Source organism: Ranitomeya variabilis, chromosome 5 (genome assembly GCF_051348905.1).
Source record: "Ranitomeya variabilis isolate aRanVar5 chromosome 5, aRanVar5.hap1, whole genome shotgun sequence".
NCBI lineage: Eukaryota > Metazoa > Chordata > Amphibia > Anura > Dendrobatidae > Ranitomeya > Ranitomeya variabilis.
Window position 1 is genome coordinate 438066631 of NC_135236.1, and position 19027 is coordinate 438085657.

General features: G+C 42.1%; 1 protein-coding gene across 6 annotated transcripts in view; it reads left to right on the forward strand.

Moving 5' to 3' along the window:
- Positions 1 to 19027, forward strand: part of NAV3 (neuron navigator 3) — an 898866-nt gene that overhangs the window by 822784 nt on the left and 57055 nt on the right. For 3 of the 6 annotated variants that reach the window (XM_077265345.1, XM_077265346.1, XM_077265343.1), the window contains 5 exons: positions 4363 to 4386; positions 6194 to 6271; positions 9059 to 9142; positions 12954 to 13065; positions 17050 to 17174. In XM_077265345.1, coding sequence (XP_077121460.1) covers positions 4363 to 4386; positions 6194 to 6271; positions 9059 to 9142; positions 12954 to 13065; positions 17050 to 17174 — 423 coding nt within the window. The remainder of the gene's footprint in view (positions 1 to 4362; positions 4387 to 6193; positions 6272 to 9058; positions 9143 to 12953; positions 13066 to 17049; positions 17175 to 19027) is intronic. The other 3 variants (XM_077265344.1, XM_077265347.1, XM_077265342.1) reach the window with 2 other exon arrangements.

Genomic DNA, 19027 nt, shown 5'->3' on the forward strand with positions numbered 1-19027 from the left:
GGAGAGAGGTGGCACACCCAGGAGTCAAGACTGGCACACAAGCTGAAAGGGCAATATTACTCTCCCACTGTTTTTTTAGGTTTTTTTTTTTTTTCAGGGAGACTTTAGAAACCAAATAATATTAAAAAAAAAAAAAAAAAAAAAAAAAAAATAGGCTTGCTATAGCCCACTGAATGAGAGATAGCACACACAGCAGTGGCACACAAGCCCTGACTGAGGCCAATATTTTTCTCCCACTGATTGATGTAGTGTTTTTGTGTTGAGGTAGATTTTAGAACACAAATCACGGAAAAAATAAATAGGCTTTCTATGGCCCACTCAGTGAGAGATGGCACACACAGGGATGGCACTGTAGCAGAAATGCCAATCTTAATCTCCCACAAAAAAAAACAAAAAAAAAAAAAAAACTGTCCTACAATTACTATCTCCCTGCAGTAATGTAAGCCAGGTATGGCAGGCAGCAATAGGAGTGGACTGATGCACAAATTAAATAAAAAGTGTGGACAAACAGAAAAGATAGCTGTGCAGAAAGGAAGGAACAAGAGGATATGTGCTTTGAAAAAAGCAGTTGGTTTCCACAGTGGCGTACACACAGCAATACAGCTATCACGGAGCCTTCTAGGGCAGCCCAATGAGCTACAGCGCTGAGGGGAAAAAAAAAAAAAAATAGCTTCCACAGTCCCTGCACACCGAAGGTGGTGTTGGACAGTGGAAATCGCTGCAGCACAAGCGGTTTGGTGGTTAGTGGACCCTGCCTAACGCTCTCCCTGCTTCTGATGAAGCGGCAGCAACCTGTCCCTAAGCTCAGATCAGCAGCAGTAAGATGGCGGTCGGCGGGAACGCCCCTTTATAGCCCCTGTGACGCCGCAGACAGCAAGCCAATCACTGCAATGCCCTTCTCTAAGATGGTGGGGACCAGGATCTATGTCATCACGCTGCCCACACTCTGCGTTCACCTTCATTGGCTGAGAAATGGCGCTTTTCGCGTCATTGAAACGCGACTTTGGCGCGAAAGTCGCGTACCGCATGGCCGACAAGCACAGGGGTCGGATCGGGTTTCATGAGACGCCGACTTAGCCAAAAGTCGGCGACTTTTGAAAATGATCGACCCGTTTCGCTCAACCCTACTATTTAGTCTTGCTTCACCCTTTAGTCAGTGCCAGCTGTCCATTGTTTCTGGAGGATTCACATCCCTGCCTGGTCTCTTTTGCTTTGCAGTTCTTTTCAACAAAGATAAGTTCTGGCCTTGATTTTGCTGTCCACATGCTGTGGTCTTATTGTTCAGTTATTTTCCATGTTTTGTCTTGTCCAGCTTGGTCTGTATAAGGATTTGTTTAGCCAAGCTGGTATCTCTGGAGATGCAGATATACCCTTCATGTCTTTAGTTAGCTGTGGAGTTTTTGTATTTTCTGTGGTGGATATTTTCTAGTGTTTTAATACTGACCGCATAGTACTCTGTCCTGTCCTTTCTATTTAGCTAGAAGTGGCCTCCTTTGCTAAATTCTCATTTCAGTCTGTGTATGTTTTTTCCCTCTCCTCTCACAGTCAATATTTGTGGGGGGCTGCCTGTTCTTTGGGGATTTTCTCTGAGGCAAGATAGTTTTCCCTTTTCTATCTCTAGGGGTAATTAGTCCTCCGGCTGTGTCGAGATGTCTAGGGAGCGCTAGGTACATTCCACGGCTACTTCTAGTTGCGGTGTTAGGTTCAGGGTCTGCGGTCAGTACAGGTACCACCTTCTCCAGAGTACGTCCCATGCTGCTCTTAGGCCACCAGATCATAACAGTTCTGGCTACCGGGATTCTGCACCTCAGAAGGAGGCAGCCTGTGCAGGGCTGGTCCCCTTTCTAGTATCCTCTCCTTTGCTTTGCTTTCCTTGCACGCTCGCTGCAATACAGTTCTGCCTTTCAATGTCTCTTTCTGGGAGCTGCAGCTCTGAGGGCATGCACAGCTCCTTGGACCCTCTGTCCACCTCAGACTCTGGTCTGGAATGTTCTAACAGAACTCCTGACTGGAGCTCAGTCAGGAACCAACTCCTGTCTGGAACTGACTGACTTTCCATACAGACTACCAGTTACATTGGGGCAAAAAAGTATTTAGTCAGTCAGCAATAGTGCAAGTTCCACCACTTAAAAAGATGAGAGGCGTCTGTAATTTACATCATAGGTAGACCTCAACTATGGGAGACAAACTGAGAAAAAAAAATCCAGAAAATCACATTGTCTGTTTTTTTATCATTTTATTTGCATTTTATGGTGGAAAATAAGTATTTGGTCAGAAACAAACAATCAAGATTTCTGGCTCTCACAGACCTGTAACTTCTTCTTTAAGAGTCTCCTCTTTCCTCCACTCATTACCTGTAGTAATGGCACCTGTTTAAACTTGTTATCAGTATAAAAAGACACCTGTGCACACCCTCAAACAGTCTGACTCCAAATTCCACTATCGTGAAGACCAAAGAGCTGTCAAAGGACACCAGAAACAAAATTGTAGCCCTGCACCAGGCTGGGAAGACTGAATCTGCAATAGCCAACCAGCTTGGAGTGAAGAAATCAACAGTGGGAGCAATAATTAGAAAATGGAAGACATACAAGACCACTGATAATCTCCCTCGATCTGGGGCTCCACGCAAAATCCCACCCCGTGGGGTCAGAATGATCACAAGAACGGTGAGCAAAAATCCCAGAACCACGCGGGGGGACCTAGTGAATGAACTGCAGAGAGCTGGGGCCAATGTAACAAGGCCTACCATAAGTAACACACTATGCCACCATGGACTCAGATCCTGCAGTGCCAGACGTGTCCCACTGCTTAAGCCAGTACATGTCCGGGCCCGTCTGAAGTTTGCTAGAGAGCATTTGGATGATCCAGAGGAGTTTTGGGAGAATGTCCTATGGTCTGATGAAGCCAAACTGGAACTGTTTGGTAGAAACACAACTTGTCTGGAGGAAAAAGAATACTGAGTTGCATCCATCAAACACCATACCTACTGTAAAGCATGGTGGTGGAAACATCATGCTTTGGGGCTGTTTCTCTGCAAAGGGGCCAGGACGACTGATCCGGGTACATGAAAGAATGAATGGGGCCATGTATCGTGAGATTTTGAGTGCAAACCTCCTTCCATCAGCAAGGGCATTGAAGTTGAAACGTGGCTGGGTCTTTCAACATGACAATGATCCAAAGCACACCGCCAGGGCAACGAAGGAGTGGCTTCGTAAGAAGCATTTCAAGGTCCTGGAGTGGCCTAGCCAGTCTCCAGATCTCAACCCTATAGAAAACCTTTGGAGGGAGTTGAAAGTCCGTGTTGCCAAGCACAAAAGCCAAAAACATCACTGCTCTAGAGGAGATCTGCATGGAGGAATGGGCCAAAATACCAACAACAGTGTGTGGCAACCTTGTAAAGACTTACAGAAAACGTTTGACCTCTGTCATTGCCAACAAAGGCTATATTACAAAGTATTGAAATGAAATTTTGTTTCTGACCAAATACTTATTTTCCACCATAAAATGCAAATAAAATGATAAAAAAACAGACAATGTGATTTTCTGGATTTTTTTTTCTCAGTTTGTCTCCCATAGTTGAGGTCTACCTATGATGTAAATTACAGATGCCTCTCATCTTTTAAAGTGGTGGAACTTGCACTATTGCTGACTGACTAAATACTTTTTTGCCCCACTGTATATATATATGGGGAGTGACCTAATAAATAGGAGCAGAAGCTCCCCCTGGTGGTCTGGAGTGTGAAATGTGTTGCATGTTTGTGATACCTGGATGCAGTTATCCTTCTTTGCCTCCAAACGTAGCATCACTCTTCCCGAGAAGAAAGCAATACCACTGCCTCTGTCTCCCTGACTTAATGTCCACCTTCTTTTGCTTGACTTAAAGCTCACTGACTGTGTAGTCAAGCTAGTGAGCTGTCAGTCAAGCGTAAGGAAGAGTATTGAGCCAAAGAGGCGGAGGCTAGAGAAGTGCTCTGATCACTTCTGGAGCACTCCAATCTCATTTGCATATGGAATAAAACATTGTTGTTGTTTTTTTTCTAGTAATGGAGCAACGGATTGCTTAAATGTTGGTGCACATGGTCTAATGTATCAAAGTCCTCTATGAACCGTGTGGGGAGGGTGGAGTGTTAAGTCATATTCCATTGATGCACACATCCTCAAACATATCAGAAACGTGAACAAACTAGTCTCATAGAATCTGTAAAGATCAGAATTTATATTATTTCCTATCATGCATGCAAAAAAAGTTCATTTTTGCACAGTTTGCTACCTGGAATTGCTTTGGTTCTCTTAAGTTGAAGCACAGAATGTGCTAGTCAAATTGCATATCTCATATAGTAAAATATATGTTATGTTTTCTAGGCGGAAGAGAAAGCACACTCAGAGGTAATTTTTTTTTGGGGGGTGTGTTTTTTTTACAGTTCCCATAAAAATGAAAGCAGGTTAGAAATATCACTTTAAAATATGCATTGTTTCATAACTGAAACATTCCCAATGTAAGTCACAATTAATTGATTACCTACTGGTAGTATTTGGCAGAGGCTGTGTGTATGGTGCAAAGGGGCAGCAACTAATTGTGATCTGTGTACAATTCTTATCAAAACCAGCACTGGATGGAAAAAACAGCTTTTAATTCTGCTTTAATACTTTTATTTAGGATCCAATCTAAAAACACAGTAAATATGTCACATTGCTACCCACAGAATGTGAATCAGCGTGATATGTTCACAACTGCTTACACTTTGATACAAATAACAATTTTAACAATTGGTAAAAGGACTGATAAGAGGACAACCTCTTTGAGTTTAGGCGAGACAGTGACTTTTTATCTGTCTTTTATTCCACTCAGAAACATAAAATAACTAGCAGAGCTTTTATTCATCATCCCTGGGTCCGGCACTACCTCTCAGCTGCTGCTCTGATATTTGTTGATTGGCCCAAGCAGCTGAGCCCACTAATTAGCTTCAGTGCTGTCGATGTGAAGTCACCTGTGCAGCCGATCAACAAAGATTGGAGCAGCGTCCAAGAGGCATTGCTGGACTTTGGAAGCTCAGTTTGTTTCTGAGCTTATGGAGTAAAAATGTTAAAGGAGATCTGTTAACAGGATTTCAATGCCCAAGCTAGTAATATGTGCATGTAGCTCTTTCTAAGTCAAGTTCAGCAATACCACTACATGGCCAAACCATTCCTCTGTAACTGAGAAATCAGAGATTGAAATGATATGCAAATGAGGCTGTAGATCTGAATCCTCTGTCACACCAGCTTTATTGACTGTCCAGTACTGCCTCTTCCTGTTTGGCTGATGGCTTCTCTGTGTGAAGTCACACAGCATAGGGGCTGTTAGCAGGAAGAGGTGGCCCTGAGCGGGGAGTAGAGCTGGAGTGACAAAGTTTTCAGATCTACAGCCTCATTTCCATATAGTTTAAAACTCTAATTTCTCAATAACAGAGCAATGGACTGGCCATATAAAGGTATTGCTGGACTTTAATTTGAAAGCGCTATATGCACATATAAATAGTTTGAGGAGTGAAATCCTGCTGACAGATTTCCTTTAAAAGAAGACAGCCCCTTTAACTTTGCAGTCTTTTTCTGTGAATGAAAGGCGCCAAATAACATTTATTTGACTTAATCATCTTTTCACAGGATCATGATCTTGATAGCTGTTACGTGCCACAAATTTGACTTTAAAGGGAATCAACTTTTGCCCACTTGCTAAAGTGTTTATCATGGGCAGGAAATTGAATTTTTTTCATTTTTGTTTTCAAGAAGTCCAGTTTTCCTCCTGTCTTGTGACTCTATTACTTTTTTAATATCAGAGTAACATGACCTGTCTCATAATTGCCAGATTCCTATCTTCCAATCATTTTGTGAATGGCATTTCATATCCTGAAAGCCTGTTCAAGTTATGGAACAATTCTGGTAATGTTCAAGATATTACTTTCAATCTTCTATCCTTTACATTGCGCTCAGTGACAATACAGCACTTTAGGCCCAATTTTCTATTGCCGTCCTCTGTCATGGGCAATAAAATAGGTATTTATTTTCCAGCCACACTAGAATTATTCCCAGAGAAGAGAAACATTTGTGCCATTGTTGGTCTACAATAGGCAGCAAATTTTGCTTACCGGTAATTATTTTTGCTATTGAAAATCAGATGAGTGTTAAAATGTGTTATTTAAATGCTTTTATTTAGCAGGTACAAAAGTTGCGTAGGGAACTGAATGCGTCACAGGAGAAAGTTGCGACGTTGACATCTCAGTTGTCTGCTAATGTGAGTATGATTTGTTTATTCCTTGTTATTCACCGTATGTAGGAAATGGCTGATGTCAATTTTGAATGCATTCTGGCACTAGAAATTGTTTTGCTACACATAGCTGGTATAAATGTTTGATCAATGTATTATTATATGTAAGGGCCTAGCCACTTCCTTTTTTCAGCATACAACATGTGACTCATAAATAATGATAGATATATAAGAAGAATTCCTATTCGAAGGTTCTACTCCTTTCACACCAAAGTATTTGTCTGCAATCTTTTTGAAAATATATACGCTATATGATAAAACTAAAGGTTTTGGGACACTTATACATTTTACCTATAGAAGCTTTCAATTCTAAATCCTTAGGCATTAGTATGGAGTTGTCTTTCCCCTTCGCATCTTTAACAGCTTCCACTCTTCTGGGAAGGCTTTCTGCAAGATTTAGGAGACTGGCTATGGGATTTATTTCCCCATTCAACCAGAAAATAGTTTGTGAGGCCCTACTCTGATGTTGGACCAGAAGGCATAGCTTGCAATTTCATCCCTATAATGTTCAATGGGGTTGAGGTCAGGGAGGACTTTGTGCGGCCAGTCAAGTTCTTCCACATCAAGCTCACCCAACTATGGCATTATGGACCTCCCTTTGTGCACTGGGGCACAGTCATGTGGCAAGAGAGAAGTGCCTTTGCCAAATTATTCCCGAAAAGTTGAAAGCATACAACTTCAACAGCATTATCACTCATACACGGAACTTTACAATTTCTTACAACGCCTTCATGTGGATTTTGTTTTCCTGGTATTACTTGGCTCGCTGACAATATTTATGAAACAAGTTCCAGGAACATTTTAGTTAAATACTAGTGATGAGCGAATATACTCGCTACTCGAGATTTCTCAAGCATGCTCGGGGTCCTTCGAGTATTTTTTAGTGCTCGGAGATTTAGTTTTCCTCACCTCAGCTGAATGATTTACATCTGTTAGCCAACTTGATTACATGTGGGGATTCCCTAGCAACCAGGCAACCCCCACATGTACCTATGCTGGCTAACAGATGTAAATCATTCAGCTGCGGCAAGAAAAACTAAATCTCCGAACACTAAAAAAGACTCGAAGGATCCCGAGCATGCTTGAGAAATCTCGAGTAACGAGTATATTCGCTCATCCCTATTAAATACATTTCGGTCCATAATAGACATCAAATACGTTTGCAAAAATAGATAAATAATAATATAATAATCTTTATTTTTATATAGCGCTAACATATTCTGCAGCGCTTTACAGGTTGCACACATTATTATCACTGTCCCCGATGGGGCTCACAATTTAAATTCCCTATCAGTATGTTTTTGGAATGTGGGAGGAAACCAGAGTACCTGGAGGAAACCCACACAAACACAGGGAGAACATACAAACTCTTTGCAGATGTTGTCCTTGATGGGATTTGAACCCAGAACCCCAGCGCCTCAAGGCTGCAGTGCTATCCACTCCTTGCAAAACATGAAAATAAAGGTGAACTAAATGGAATGTTTGAAGCTCCCAATGGACATTTTTGTCTGAGGTGGTTTGGACCTATGTAGTTATTGATTCCGCAGAGCTCTTGGTCTGCTACTTCATGGCTGAGTTGAGTTGCTGTGCTTTCTAAACTCTTACATTTTTTAACAATATCACTTACAGAAGTGAATCCAATGGTGGTATATCCAGCACCAGGAGTGAAAATTAAAATGCAAAAACTTTATTTAATACATATTTAATAGAAATGAGTGAATCGATTCTCGTGACCCTGGTCCTGAGTCCACATCAGTAGTCTTAGCCTGCCATATGGAAACCCTGTCAACTGCCTCCTACATGTAACAATCAACTGCATTTTTCTGAAATGTAGGCCATCACAACATCAACTTTAGTCAGCTTTTTAGTATGAGGCATTCTTTCACGAATCTTAGTAAAGGCAGACTGCATGACTAGGTTTTTTTCAATGAGACATAATGTAAAACCTAAGTTCAAAGATTAAGGATCTTTCCCATACTTAGTGTATTTTTTTTTTTTAAATGTATTACAGCGAACCAAATGTATTTCAACATCTGTCCTTTTTTCTATGTTCATGTGCAATATGTTGGTTGTATTTTTTATGTTAATAAAATGCATGTGACAAAAGTAATTGAAGATGTAAATGTGCGCCATATGTATTTTACACACATTTGTTTCATTTAGTGATGAGCGAATGTGGTCCGATAACGTCTTATCTGAGCATGCTCGGGTGTTATCCAAGTATCTTTGGCGTGCTGAGATAATATGTTCAAGTCCCTGCGGCTGCATGTTTTGAGGCTGTTCGGCAGCCGCAAGACATACAGGCCTGGAGAATCGAACATATTATTCCAGCACACCTCACTTGTTTAGCACCCGAGCATGCTCGGATAAGACGTTATAGGACCACATTCGCTCATCACTAATATTCACTTAAATTTGTAAAGATAAATAACAAAGCTTAGAAATTGTTACATTGTATGCTTTTTATTGTGTAGGATTAAATAGATTTGAGCGAAAACAATCGATAATGATTTTAATTAGAACCAAAGTAAAATTAATACCTTCCACTATTATCAGTGCATTTTTGTCTATACAATTTCCATGTAGAAAAGATAATGTCACATCTTTCCACAGAAGATTTTACTTCTATCAATACTTTAAAAAAATGGATGCGAATAGAAAAAATACGGACTAATCTTATCAAGCTGATTTATGTGCCATGAATGCGAGCAGTTGGTACAATTTTGATGACTTTCCTCTTTGCTTCATTTCCAGTCTCATTTAGTGGCAGCTTTTGAGAAGAGCTTAGGAAATATGACTGGCCGCCTGCAAAGCCTTACAATGACAGCTGAACAAAAGGTGACCTAAAAAGCTTAGAAACATCTGTAGATTAAAGCCTAGAAAGTGATGAAAGGTTTAAGATTATATGAGCCATCACAAGGAGGTCAATATTCTCCTTTTTTAAATAGTGCATTCAACAATAGGCTCTAAAACTGTTAAACTTGACCTTTCATGTTTTCTTAGTTTTTTCATTGTTATTGGCTTGTATTGGTGTATTATGAAAAAATTATTGTGGCTTTCTTTATTTTGTAATTGATTGTTTTGATTTAATTTGTATACTCATCTATGTACTGTTTAAATGTGCAAGTCTGAATTAGCTACAGTGGGAAAAATAAGTAGTTGATACACTGCCAATTTTGCACCTACAAATTTTTGGACAGGTGTGTCATTTTTATCATAGATACACTTCAACTGTGAGAGACAGAATCTTTAAAAGAAAGAAAACAGAAAGTCACATTGAGTGATTTTTACAGAATTAATTTGCTTTTTTTTGTATGAAATAAGTATTTGATACAATAGAAAGACCGAACCTAATATTTGGTGCAGAAATTATTATTTGCACTTACAGAGGTCAGACGTTTCCTGTAGTTCTTGACCAAGTTTGCATTCACTACAGCAGGAATTTTGGCCCACTCCTCCATACAGATCTTCTCCAGATCTTTCAGCTTCGGGGCTATCGCTGGGCAACATTGAGTTTCAGCTCCATCCAATCATTTTCTATTGGCTTCAGGTCTGGAGACTGACTAGGTCACTCCAGGACCTTGAAATGCTTCTTCCAGGGCCACTCCTTAGTTGCCCTGGCTGTGTGTTTCGGGGAATTTTCATGCTTGAAGACCCAGCCATGACTCATCTTCAATGCTGTTAGTGAGGAAAGGAGGTTGTTGGCCAAAATCTTGCAATACATGACCCCATCCATCCACCCTTCAACACAGTACAGTCATCCTGTCCCATTTGCTGAACAGCACCCCCAAAGTATGATGTTTCCCCCACCATACTTCATGGATGGGACAGTGTTCTTGGGGTTGTACTCATCCTTTTTCTTCCTCCAGACACGGCGAGTGGAATTGATGCCAAAAAGCTCTATTGTGGTCACATCTGACCACGTGACCTTGTCCCATTCCTCCTCTGGATCATCCAGATGGTCATTGGTGAACTTCAAACGGGCCTGGAAATGGGCTGTCTCGAGAAGGGGAACCTTGCGTGCCCTGCAGGATTTTACTCCACGACAGCATAGTGTGTTACTCATGGTAATGTTAGAGACTGTGGTCCCAGCTCTCTGCAGGATATTAGCCAGATCCTCCCTTTTTAGTTCTGTGTTGATTCCTGACCTTTCTCAGAATCATCCCTACCCCACGAGGCGAGATCTTCCATGGAGCCCCAGGCCAAAGATGATTGACAGTTATCTTGTGTTTTTTTCCAATTTCTAATAACTGTGCCAACAGTTGTTGCCTTCTCACCAAGCTTCTTGCATATTGTCCTGTAGCCCATTCCAGCCTTGTGCAGGTCTACAATTTTGTCCTTGGTGTGCTTAGACAGCTCTTTGGTCTTGGCCATGGTGGAGAGGTTGGCGTGAGTGTGTGGTCAGGTGTCTTATATACAGGTAATGAGTTAAAAAAGGTGCAATTATACAGGTGCACAGTAGGAGAGATTCTTAAAGAAAAACTAACAGGTCAATGAGAGACAGAATCCTTGCTGGTTGGTAGGTGATCAAATACTTATGTTATGCAATAAAATGAAATTTAATTAATTAAAAATCATACAATGTGATTTTCTGTTTTTTATTTTTAGATTCTGTCTTTCACAGGTGAAGTGTTCCTATGATAAAAATTACAAACTTCTCCATACTTTGTAGGTTGGAAAACTTGCAAAATCGGCAGTGTATCAAATACTTATTTTCCCCACTGTAAATCCAATTCATGCATCAGTATTTTATTTTGCTTAATGTAGATCTGTCACCAGATTTCACAGTACAATCTCCATACATTATCAGATACATAGGCCTCTGTTCTTTAAAAATCTATGTCAGAATCCCTGCATAATTATTAGTTTTACCTGTTTCCCTTTAAGGGAATATGTCAGCAGGTTTTAGCTATCTGAGAGCATCATAATGTAGGCACAGAAACCCTGATTACAGTGATATGTCACTTACTAGGCTGATTATTGCTGTTTCAATACCATCAGTGTTTTATTCGCAGGAAATTACCACTACAGGACAACTTGGCACGTGCATGGTAGTCCAACCCTCACCCTCCTTTCCTCATCCAGCACTGATTAACAGCTCTCTGCCACCATGCACAGAAAGCTGTGGTGTGAGTGGAGTTTAACACAAATCAGCAGAGAAAACTCTATCATAACTGCTGCACCCAGTAAACTAAGTGACACATTGCTAGATCCAGGTTCTCTGTCTCAAGCTCATGCTGCTGTCAAATTACTTCGCAAAAACCTAGTGACAGATTCCCTGTGACTTTGAACATTTTCTAATATGTTGGATGCAACCACTACTACAGTGAGCACAGAACATTTGGAAGATGGAGTTATTATTGTGGTCAGTGCGTGCTTTACAAATCAGAATATATCAATCTCATTATAGTGTGGACACATAGAGTTTTGTCATTTAATTCTATGGCTGTGTGTAGGAGTATATTATGAAATAAAGCAGAATAGTTGGAGGTACATTATGAATGAGTTGGGCGCTATATCTTTATTTTAGAAAATGTGTTGGGGACATGATTTTGTGGCACTTGCTAATGTATAAGTATAACAGGTTCTCCTGTACTTCTTAGTTCTCCATTCTTCACAGAAAGTACTGTTCTCCTGTTCTCAGAATGGCTGATTATGGAGAGGCATGTGACCAGACCTATTCATCAGCCTCTACCACCACCAAACCTATCCATCAGCATCCACCTCCACCAGACCTGTCCATCAGTCTATACCTCCTTTAGATCTGCCCATCAACTTCCACCTCACCTGCCCATCACCCTTCACCAGACCTGTCCATCAGCTTCCACCTCCACCAGACCTATCCATCAGCCTCCACCAGACCTGTCCATCAGCCTCCACCGCCACCTGACTTGTTTATCGGCCTCCAACTCCACTAGACCTGTACATCAGCCTCCACCAGACCTGTCCATCAGCCTTCACCTCCACCAAACCTGTCCATCAGCCTTCACTTCCACCAGACTTGTCCATCAGTCTATACCTCCTTTAGATCTGCCCATCAACCTCCACCTCACCTGCCCATCACCCTCCACCAGACCTGTCCATCAGCTTCCACCTCCACCAGACCTATCCATCAGCCTCCACCTCCACCAGACCTGTGCATCAGCCTCCACCTCCAACAGATGTGTCCATCAGCCTCCACCTCCACCAGACTTGTCCATCAGCCTCCAACTCCACTAGACCTGTATATCAGCCTCCATCAGACGTGTCCATCAGCCTTCACCTCCACAAAACCTGTCCATCATCCTTCACCTCCACCAGACCTGTCCATCAGCCTTCACTGCCACCAGACTTGTCCATTAGCCTCCACCGCCACCAGACCTGTCCATCAGCCTCCACATCCACCAGATCTGTCCATCATCCTCCACCTACACCAGACCTGTCCATCAGCCTCCACCGCCACCAGATCTGTCCATCAGCATACACCAATTCAAAAAACAACTTTCCCATGTAAAGTTTTTCAATTGTACTTTAGCAGTATCTAAATCTTCTGCATCCAATCCAGATCCTGATCTACCTCCATATTTTGTATAATTCCACTAATAAATATCTTAATAATATTTTCTATATACAGGTTTTGAAAATGTCCTTTTTTGTTGTTTGTTTCCAGGAGTCAGAGCTTATTGAGCTTCGAGAGACAATAGAGCTGCTGAAAGTTCAGAATTCTGCAGCACAAGCTGCTATACAAGGAGCACTCAATGGTTCAGATCACCATAGTAGAGGTAAATCCTTACACTCGAGCTACTCCAGCATTGGGCTGTATTTACTTTTAAACAAATCTTCTTGCCTTTTAGAATTTGTCCAAATGCCATTCATTTCTTTAGTCTTGACAAGACAAACTATTGCGGAATTTGGTTTCATATATTCTTATTGTCAACTGGACTTTGTATCAGAACTTTCTTATACTTTAAGTTACAAATTACCTATTTGACCTTGACTGGTGATGTGTGTAATCATAACTACACAGTGTATGATGTGAATAAGAGGTGGATATTCACGTATCTTGTACAGATGGATTGTAAGCCTTCAGAATTATATCTTCAGAATTATGGGCTCAAGCGATGACAATCTATATAGCAAACCATGATTTAAATTAAAGGCGACCTGTCACCAGGTCAAAAGTATTCATTTCTTGCTCTAATTTAATTCCCACTACTCTTCCGAGTATTTCGTTTTTATAACATCCTCTATACAGTTCCAGATATATAATTTTTTATCTAGTGCTCCTTTTATGCTTTCTTACCCTGTTGCCTGAAAAAACATGCCCACAAAGAATCCTGTGATCCACATGCCCTTAACAAAGACCATAAAAATTAGCACTATATAAAAAGGTCCACATCTCTGGAACCATACGGCGGATAAAAAAAACAAACAGGAGCAGCGTGAACAAAATGAGAGCAAATACTGGCTACTTTTGACCTATTGACATGTCCTCTTTAAAAGATGCAAGACGATATTGGCTTGAGGACATTTTCTGATACTCAGGGCTGGAAATTTCTTTGGACAGTCAGAGAGTAAATGGCATAGCAGTTCCATATAAACTGATATAATTATGCATAGTAACTAACATTTAATGTTAGAATAATGCCTTGGTCGGTAAGTTGTATTTGGCTCCTTAGACTATTGTTTTGTTTTTGATTTTCCTATAAAAGAAATATTACTGTGCTGTATGATACCGCTAAATATATTTTCTTGTTAGTGCAAATTGGGCTGTTGGGAATTATATAATACAATTAAGCAGCATGTGAAAGTTGTGAGAGCGCTTACTAATTTATCGGTACTCCTTTGTAAATCAGAGCAGAATTACTATCTTTATTTCTATTTATGACTATATAGAACTCGAAGAGTAAAGGGAAATCTTTCTCCTTGTGAAGAGTTCCAAGTCAGCACAAGGAGACTTATCAGCCATGCATCGCTTCCCTGGAAATTGAAATATGCAAATAACCTCATGAAGCAGGAAGAAGATAAGAACTCTATTACCACCTATTGGAACTAGCAATGCCCTTAATGTCAATATCGACTCTTTAAAGGGTTGTGCCACATGATTTAGAATAAGAAGCCAAACCAGCATTACTACATCAGATAGGTGGCACTAGAATTCCTGTCATCATCCTCTCTAGAAAGGTTATTGTATATATAGACCTCCAAATATCCTTCTGTATATTATAACACCTCTAAATGGCCTCTGCCCCATAAAAGATTTCAACTTGTACCTAGTATGGGTGAAAAACTGAGCAAGAATTACTGGTGATCTTTTTGTTAGTTGCTACCTTATATTCCATATATGAGGTTTCTTCTGTAAGCAAATGTTCACTTTAATACTATGGATAAAAAATTAGTTTGTGAGTAAACTACAGTCCTAGCTCAAAAGCCATAGGACTCATCAGTAGTAAATTCTGAGCACTAACCTCGATATATGCAGAACATGTGCATGTCTGTGCATAGGTCATATTAATATATATTTATGCATTATATGTCAGAAAAACAATACAAATAGTCCTTCGTAGCAAGTGAAGAGCTCTTTGAGTCAGTTAGGGTTGTCACCAACTGGAGCTTAGTGGCTCGTTATTGGTTGCAGGACCTGTACCTACTGAGGGGTCTTCTCGAAGCCTGATGAGCATGGTTAATCATGGATCTATACCTTGCACTTCAGTGATCTTATTAAATATTGACTTGGTGCAAATAGAAAAGATTAAACAATGTGTTATGGAACTTTTCCAAGATAAACTTTTATTTTTATAAAGGTGTCAATAGTCACGATCAGCTGCAGCCGCTGATGCGGCCCAGCCCATAGACGCCCCCAAAGCCAACCGACCTCAGAAGGCGTGGGGCGCGCAATACGGGCCCTTTATACCGCAGAGGGGGACCCGGGTCTACCCGAACTAGGGGAGGGTAGAAAACAGGGTTCTGTGGCTGCTGAGCATGTGGACAAGGAAAGAGACACGTAGGACTTGATTACACCACACAAATTCAGGTATAGAGAAAGTAAAGTTTACTAAAGTAAAGTCACACAGTACATAAACCAAACATGACTATGCCAGGCAACTGATTCCACACCTCCCAGAAGGGTACCACCCAGTGGACCCCGAGGCACCAATGGATCACCGAGGCACACATAGGCGGGACATCAGGATACATGAGGTCATCAGGATGCAGGCAAGACATCATGTTACACGAGGTCATCAGGATGCAGGCGAGACATCAGGGTACAGACAGGACATTTGAACACAGGAAGGACATCAGGACACAGGCAGGACATCAGGAATACCGGATAGACATCTGGGACACTGACGTGGCAGCCCAGGGCATCAGTTACATTAGGGCATCGGACACAGGAAGGACGTCAGGACACAGGCAGAGTTACAGGGTACAGACAGGACATCAGGACATCTGGACCCAGGGTCACCAGCACACATCAGACAGGAGTCATTCGGTTCTGGACATCCGACATGACCTACAAGCACCACCAGTAATCAGGCTCCAAGATCCAGGCAGCGTTCATCAGGTTCCGGGCATCGGACCTAGGAAGGAACTCAAGCACGATGGTGCAAGCACCGTCATACTGGACGTGGGTCAGACGGGGTTAACACCGCATGGTAGTCAGAGCACAGAGTAGTAGATGCTCAGCAGAAACACCGGTTACAAGAGACTCAAAGTCACAGGGTGTGAGGCTCCAGATGCAGAGAGATTCCAGGAACATAATCATAGCAGACACAGTTCAGACAGGTTCAGGTACAGGACAGGTACAGGATCAAGGATTCGGGCCTGGATATACCACCTCCAGGACAGGCACCAGAACAGGACAAAACAGGAATCAAGGCAAGGACTTTGGTACCAAAACATAGACAGGAGAGGTGCATGAACACAAACACACATAGCAAAGTTCAGGAGCTTTGTGAGTAGCTCAGGCCCCGCCCATAGGGCAGGGGAACTTTATATAGGAGCTGCCCCTCAGCAATTGGCTGGGGACAGAATTTCAAGTACACACCCTAACCCTGATAAAAGCAGGGAAGGTGTGACCGCGCATGCCCTAAGCATGAACAGAAACCATTACAGCACAATCAGTGCAGGAACTGAGGCTCAGGGCACTAGGCTGTGACTGCACGCACTGACACGTGGAAAGTCATGCACCAGCTGCAACCTGAGGACAGCTTCCACAGCAGCAACCAGGGACCGCACATGCAGATGGTCATTCAGCAGGGCAAAGACCTAACCACCCATGTACGGCTGTGCAGCAGAGCAGGGAACTGAGAAGGCTCCATTCAGGTAACAGCCAATAGTATCCAAGCTCAAATTAGGGGGAAAGGAGCAAAGGGTTAAAGCAAAGACATGCATTGTCACGTCGAAAACCAGGTACAGACAGAACGGCGAGACATCAATACACCTTAGATAGCTGTCAACCAAGCTAGCCAACCCGGGTCAGACGACAGCAATCTAAGCCACCTCTCTCATTCACATGTAAGATTTCATGTTTTCGATGGAGAGTATAGAGGAAGCTGCTGCCAGACACCTTTGGCTTATTTAGTGGGAGAACAAAAGGATAAGTTTGAATTCAACTGCCTGTACTTCTTGTCCCCCAACGTTATCTGTGAAGGGATGGCTCGGAAGACTTCATTCATGTTATGAAATCGTCCAATGTGTGGCAAATGGACCTGATACACAGATGAAATGCTTCATAGACACTGACAGGATGGTTTCTCTTTCAGCAGACATGCGGATTAGAAGACAGCATTCTTCTGAGAGTGTCTCCAGCATCAATAGTGCTACAAGTCATTCCAGCATTGGTAGTAGCAATGATATTGATGCCAAGAAGAAGAAAAAGAAAAATTGGGTAAGATTTTAGTATTGAAATGTTCATATTGGGGGGGGGTGTTGTGAATTCTGCTCTTGGGCTCCCTCCGGTGGTTATAAGTGGTAGTGCTGCTGTCTTTGGATCGCAGCATTCATCAGGTGTGTCCACTTATTGCAAGTCTGACTGGGCTATTTAGTCTTGTTTGACCCTTTAGTCAGTGCCAGTTGTCCATTGTTCCAGGAGGATTCACATCCCTGCCTGGTCTCTCCTTCTTTGCTGTTCATTTCATCAAAGTTAAGTTCTGCCCTTGTTTTTTGCAATCCACATGCTGTGGGCCTTATTGTTCAGTTCTTTTTCATGTTTTGTCTTGTCCAGCTTGGTCTGTATAAGGATTTGTTCAGCCAAACTGGTATCTCTGGAGATGCAGATATACCCTCCATATCTTTAGTTAGAGGTGGAGATTTTGTATTTTCTGTGGTGGATATTTTTTTAGAGCTTTAATACTGACCGCATAGTACTCTGTCCTATCCTTTCTATTTAGCTAGAGTGGCCTCCTTTGCTAAATCCTGATTTCAGTCTGCGTATGTTATTTCCCTCTCCTCTCACAGTCAATATTTGTGGGGGGCTGTCTATCCTTTTGGGATTTTCTCTGAGGCAAGATAGTTTTCCCTTTTCTATCTCTAGGGGTATTTAGTCCTCCCGCTGTGTCGAGATGTCTAGGGAGTGTTAGGTACATTCCACGGCTACTTCTAGTTGCGGTGTTAAGTTCAGGGTCTGCGGTCAGTTCAGGTACCACCTTCTCCAGAGTGTGTCTCATGCTGCTCCTAGGCCACCAGATCATAACAGTACAACTGGCCAACAATGAGTTAATCGCATCTCAGAAGAAGGGAAGGAAAGTGCTGAGCCATTTTTTTTCTGTAGTCTGTTGTGGTTTTTTTCCCTCTTTACCTCTGGGTGGCTCAGGAGTTTGGCGCTGGCATGGATGTTCAGGGATTGGCTTCTCGTGTGGATCAACTTGCTGCTAGAGTACAGGGTATTTCCGATTATATCGTTCAGACTCCGGTTTTAGAGCCTAGAACTCCAACTCCTGATTTGTTTTTTGGGGACAGGTCCAAATTTTTTAGCTTTAAAAATAACTGTAAATTGTTTTTTGCTCTGAAACCCCGTTCCTCTGGTGATCCCATCCAGCAGGTTAAAATTGTCATATCTCTGCTGCGTGGTGACCCCCAGGATTGGGCATTTGCCCTGGAACCTGGGAATCTGGCTTTGCTTAATGTAGACACATTTTTCCAGGCGCTTGGGTTATTGTATGATGAACCTAATTCAGTGGATCATGCTGAGAAGACCTTGTTGACCCTGTGTCAGGGTCAAGAAGCGGCAGAATTGTATTGCCAGAAATTTAGAAAATGGTCTGTGCTGACTAAATGGAATGAGGATGCCTTGGCGGCAATTTTCAGAAAGGGTCTTTCTGAATCCGTTAAAGATGTTATGGTGGGGTTCCCCACGCCTGCTGGTCTGAGTGATTCTATGTCTCTGGCCATTCAGATTGATCGGCGCTTGCGCGAGCGCAGAGTTGTGCACACTATGGCGTTGTCTTCCGAGCGGAGTCCTGAGCCTATGCAGTGTGATAGGATTGTGTATAGAGCTGAATGACAAGGATTCAGACGTCAGAATAGGTTGTGTTTTTACTGCGGCGATTCTGCTCATGTTATTTCGGATTGCCCTAAGCGTACCAAGAGAATCGCTAGTTCCGTTACCATCAGTACTGTACAACCTAAATTTCTGTTATCTGTGACCCTGATCTGCTCATTATCGTCATTTTCTGTCATGGCATTTGTGGATTCAGGCGCCGCTTTAAACTTAATGGACTTAGAATTTGCCAGACGTTGTGG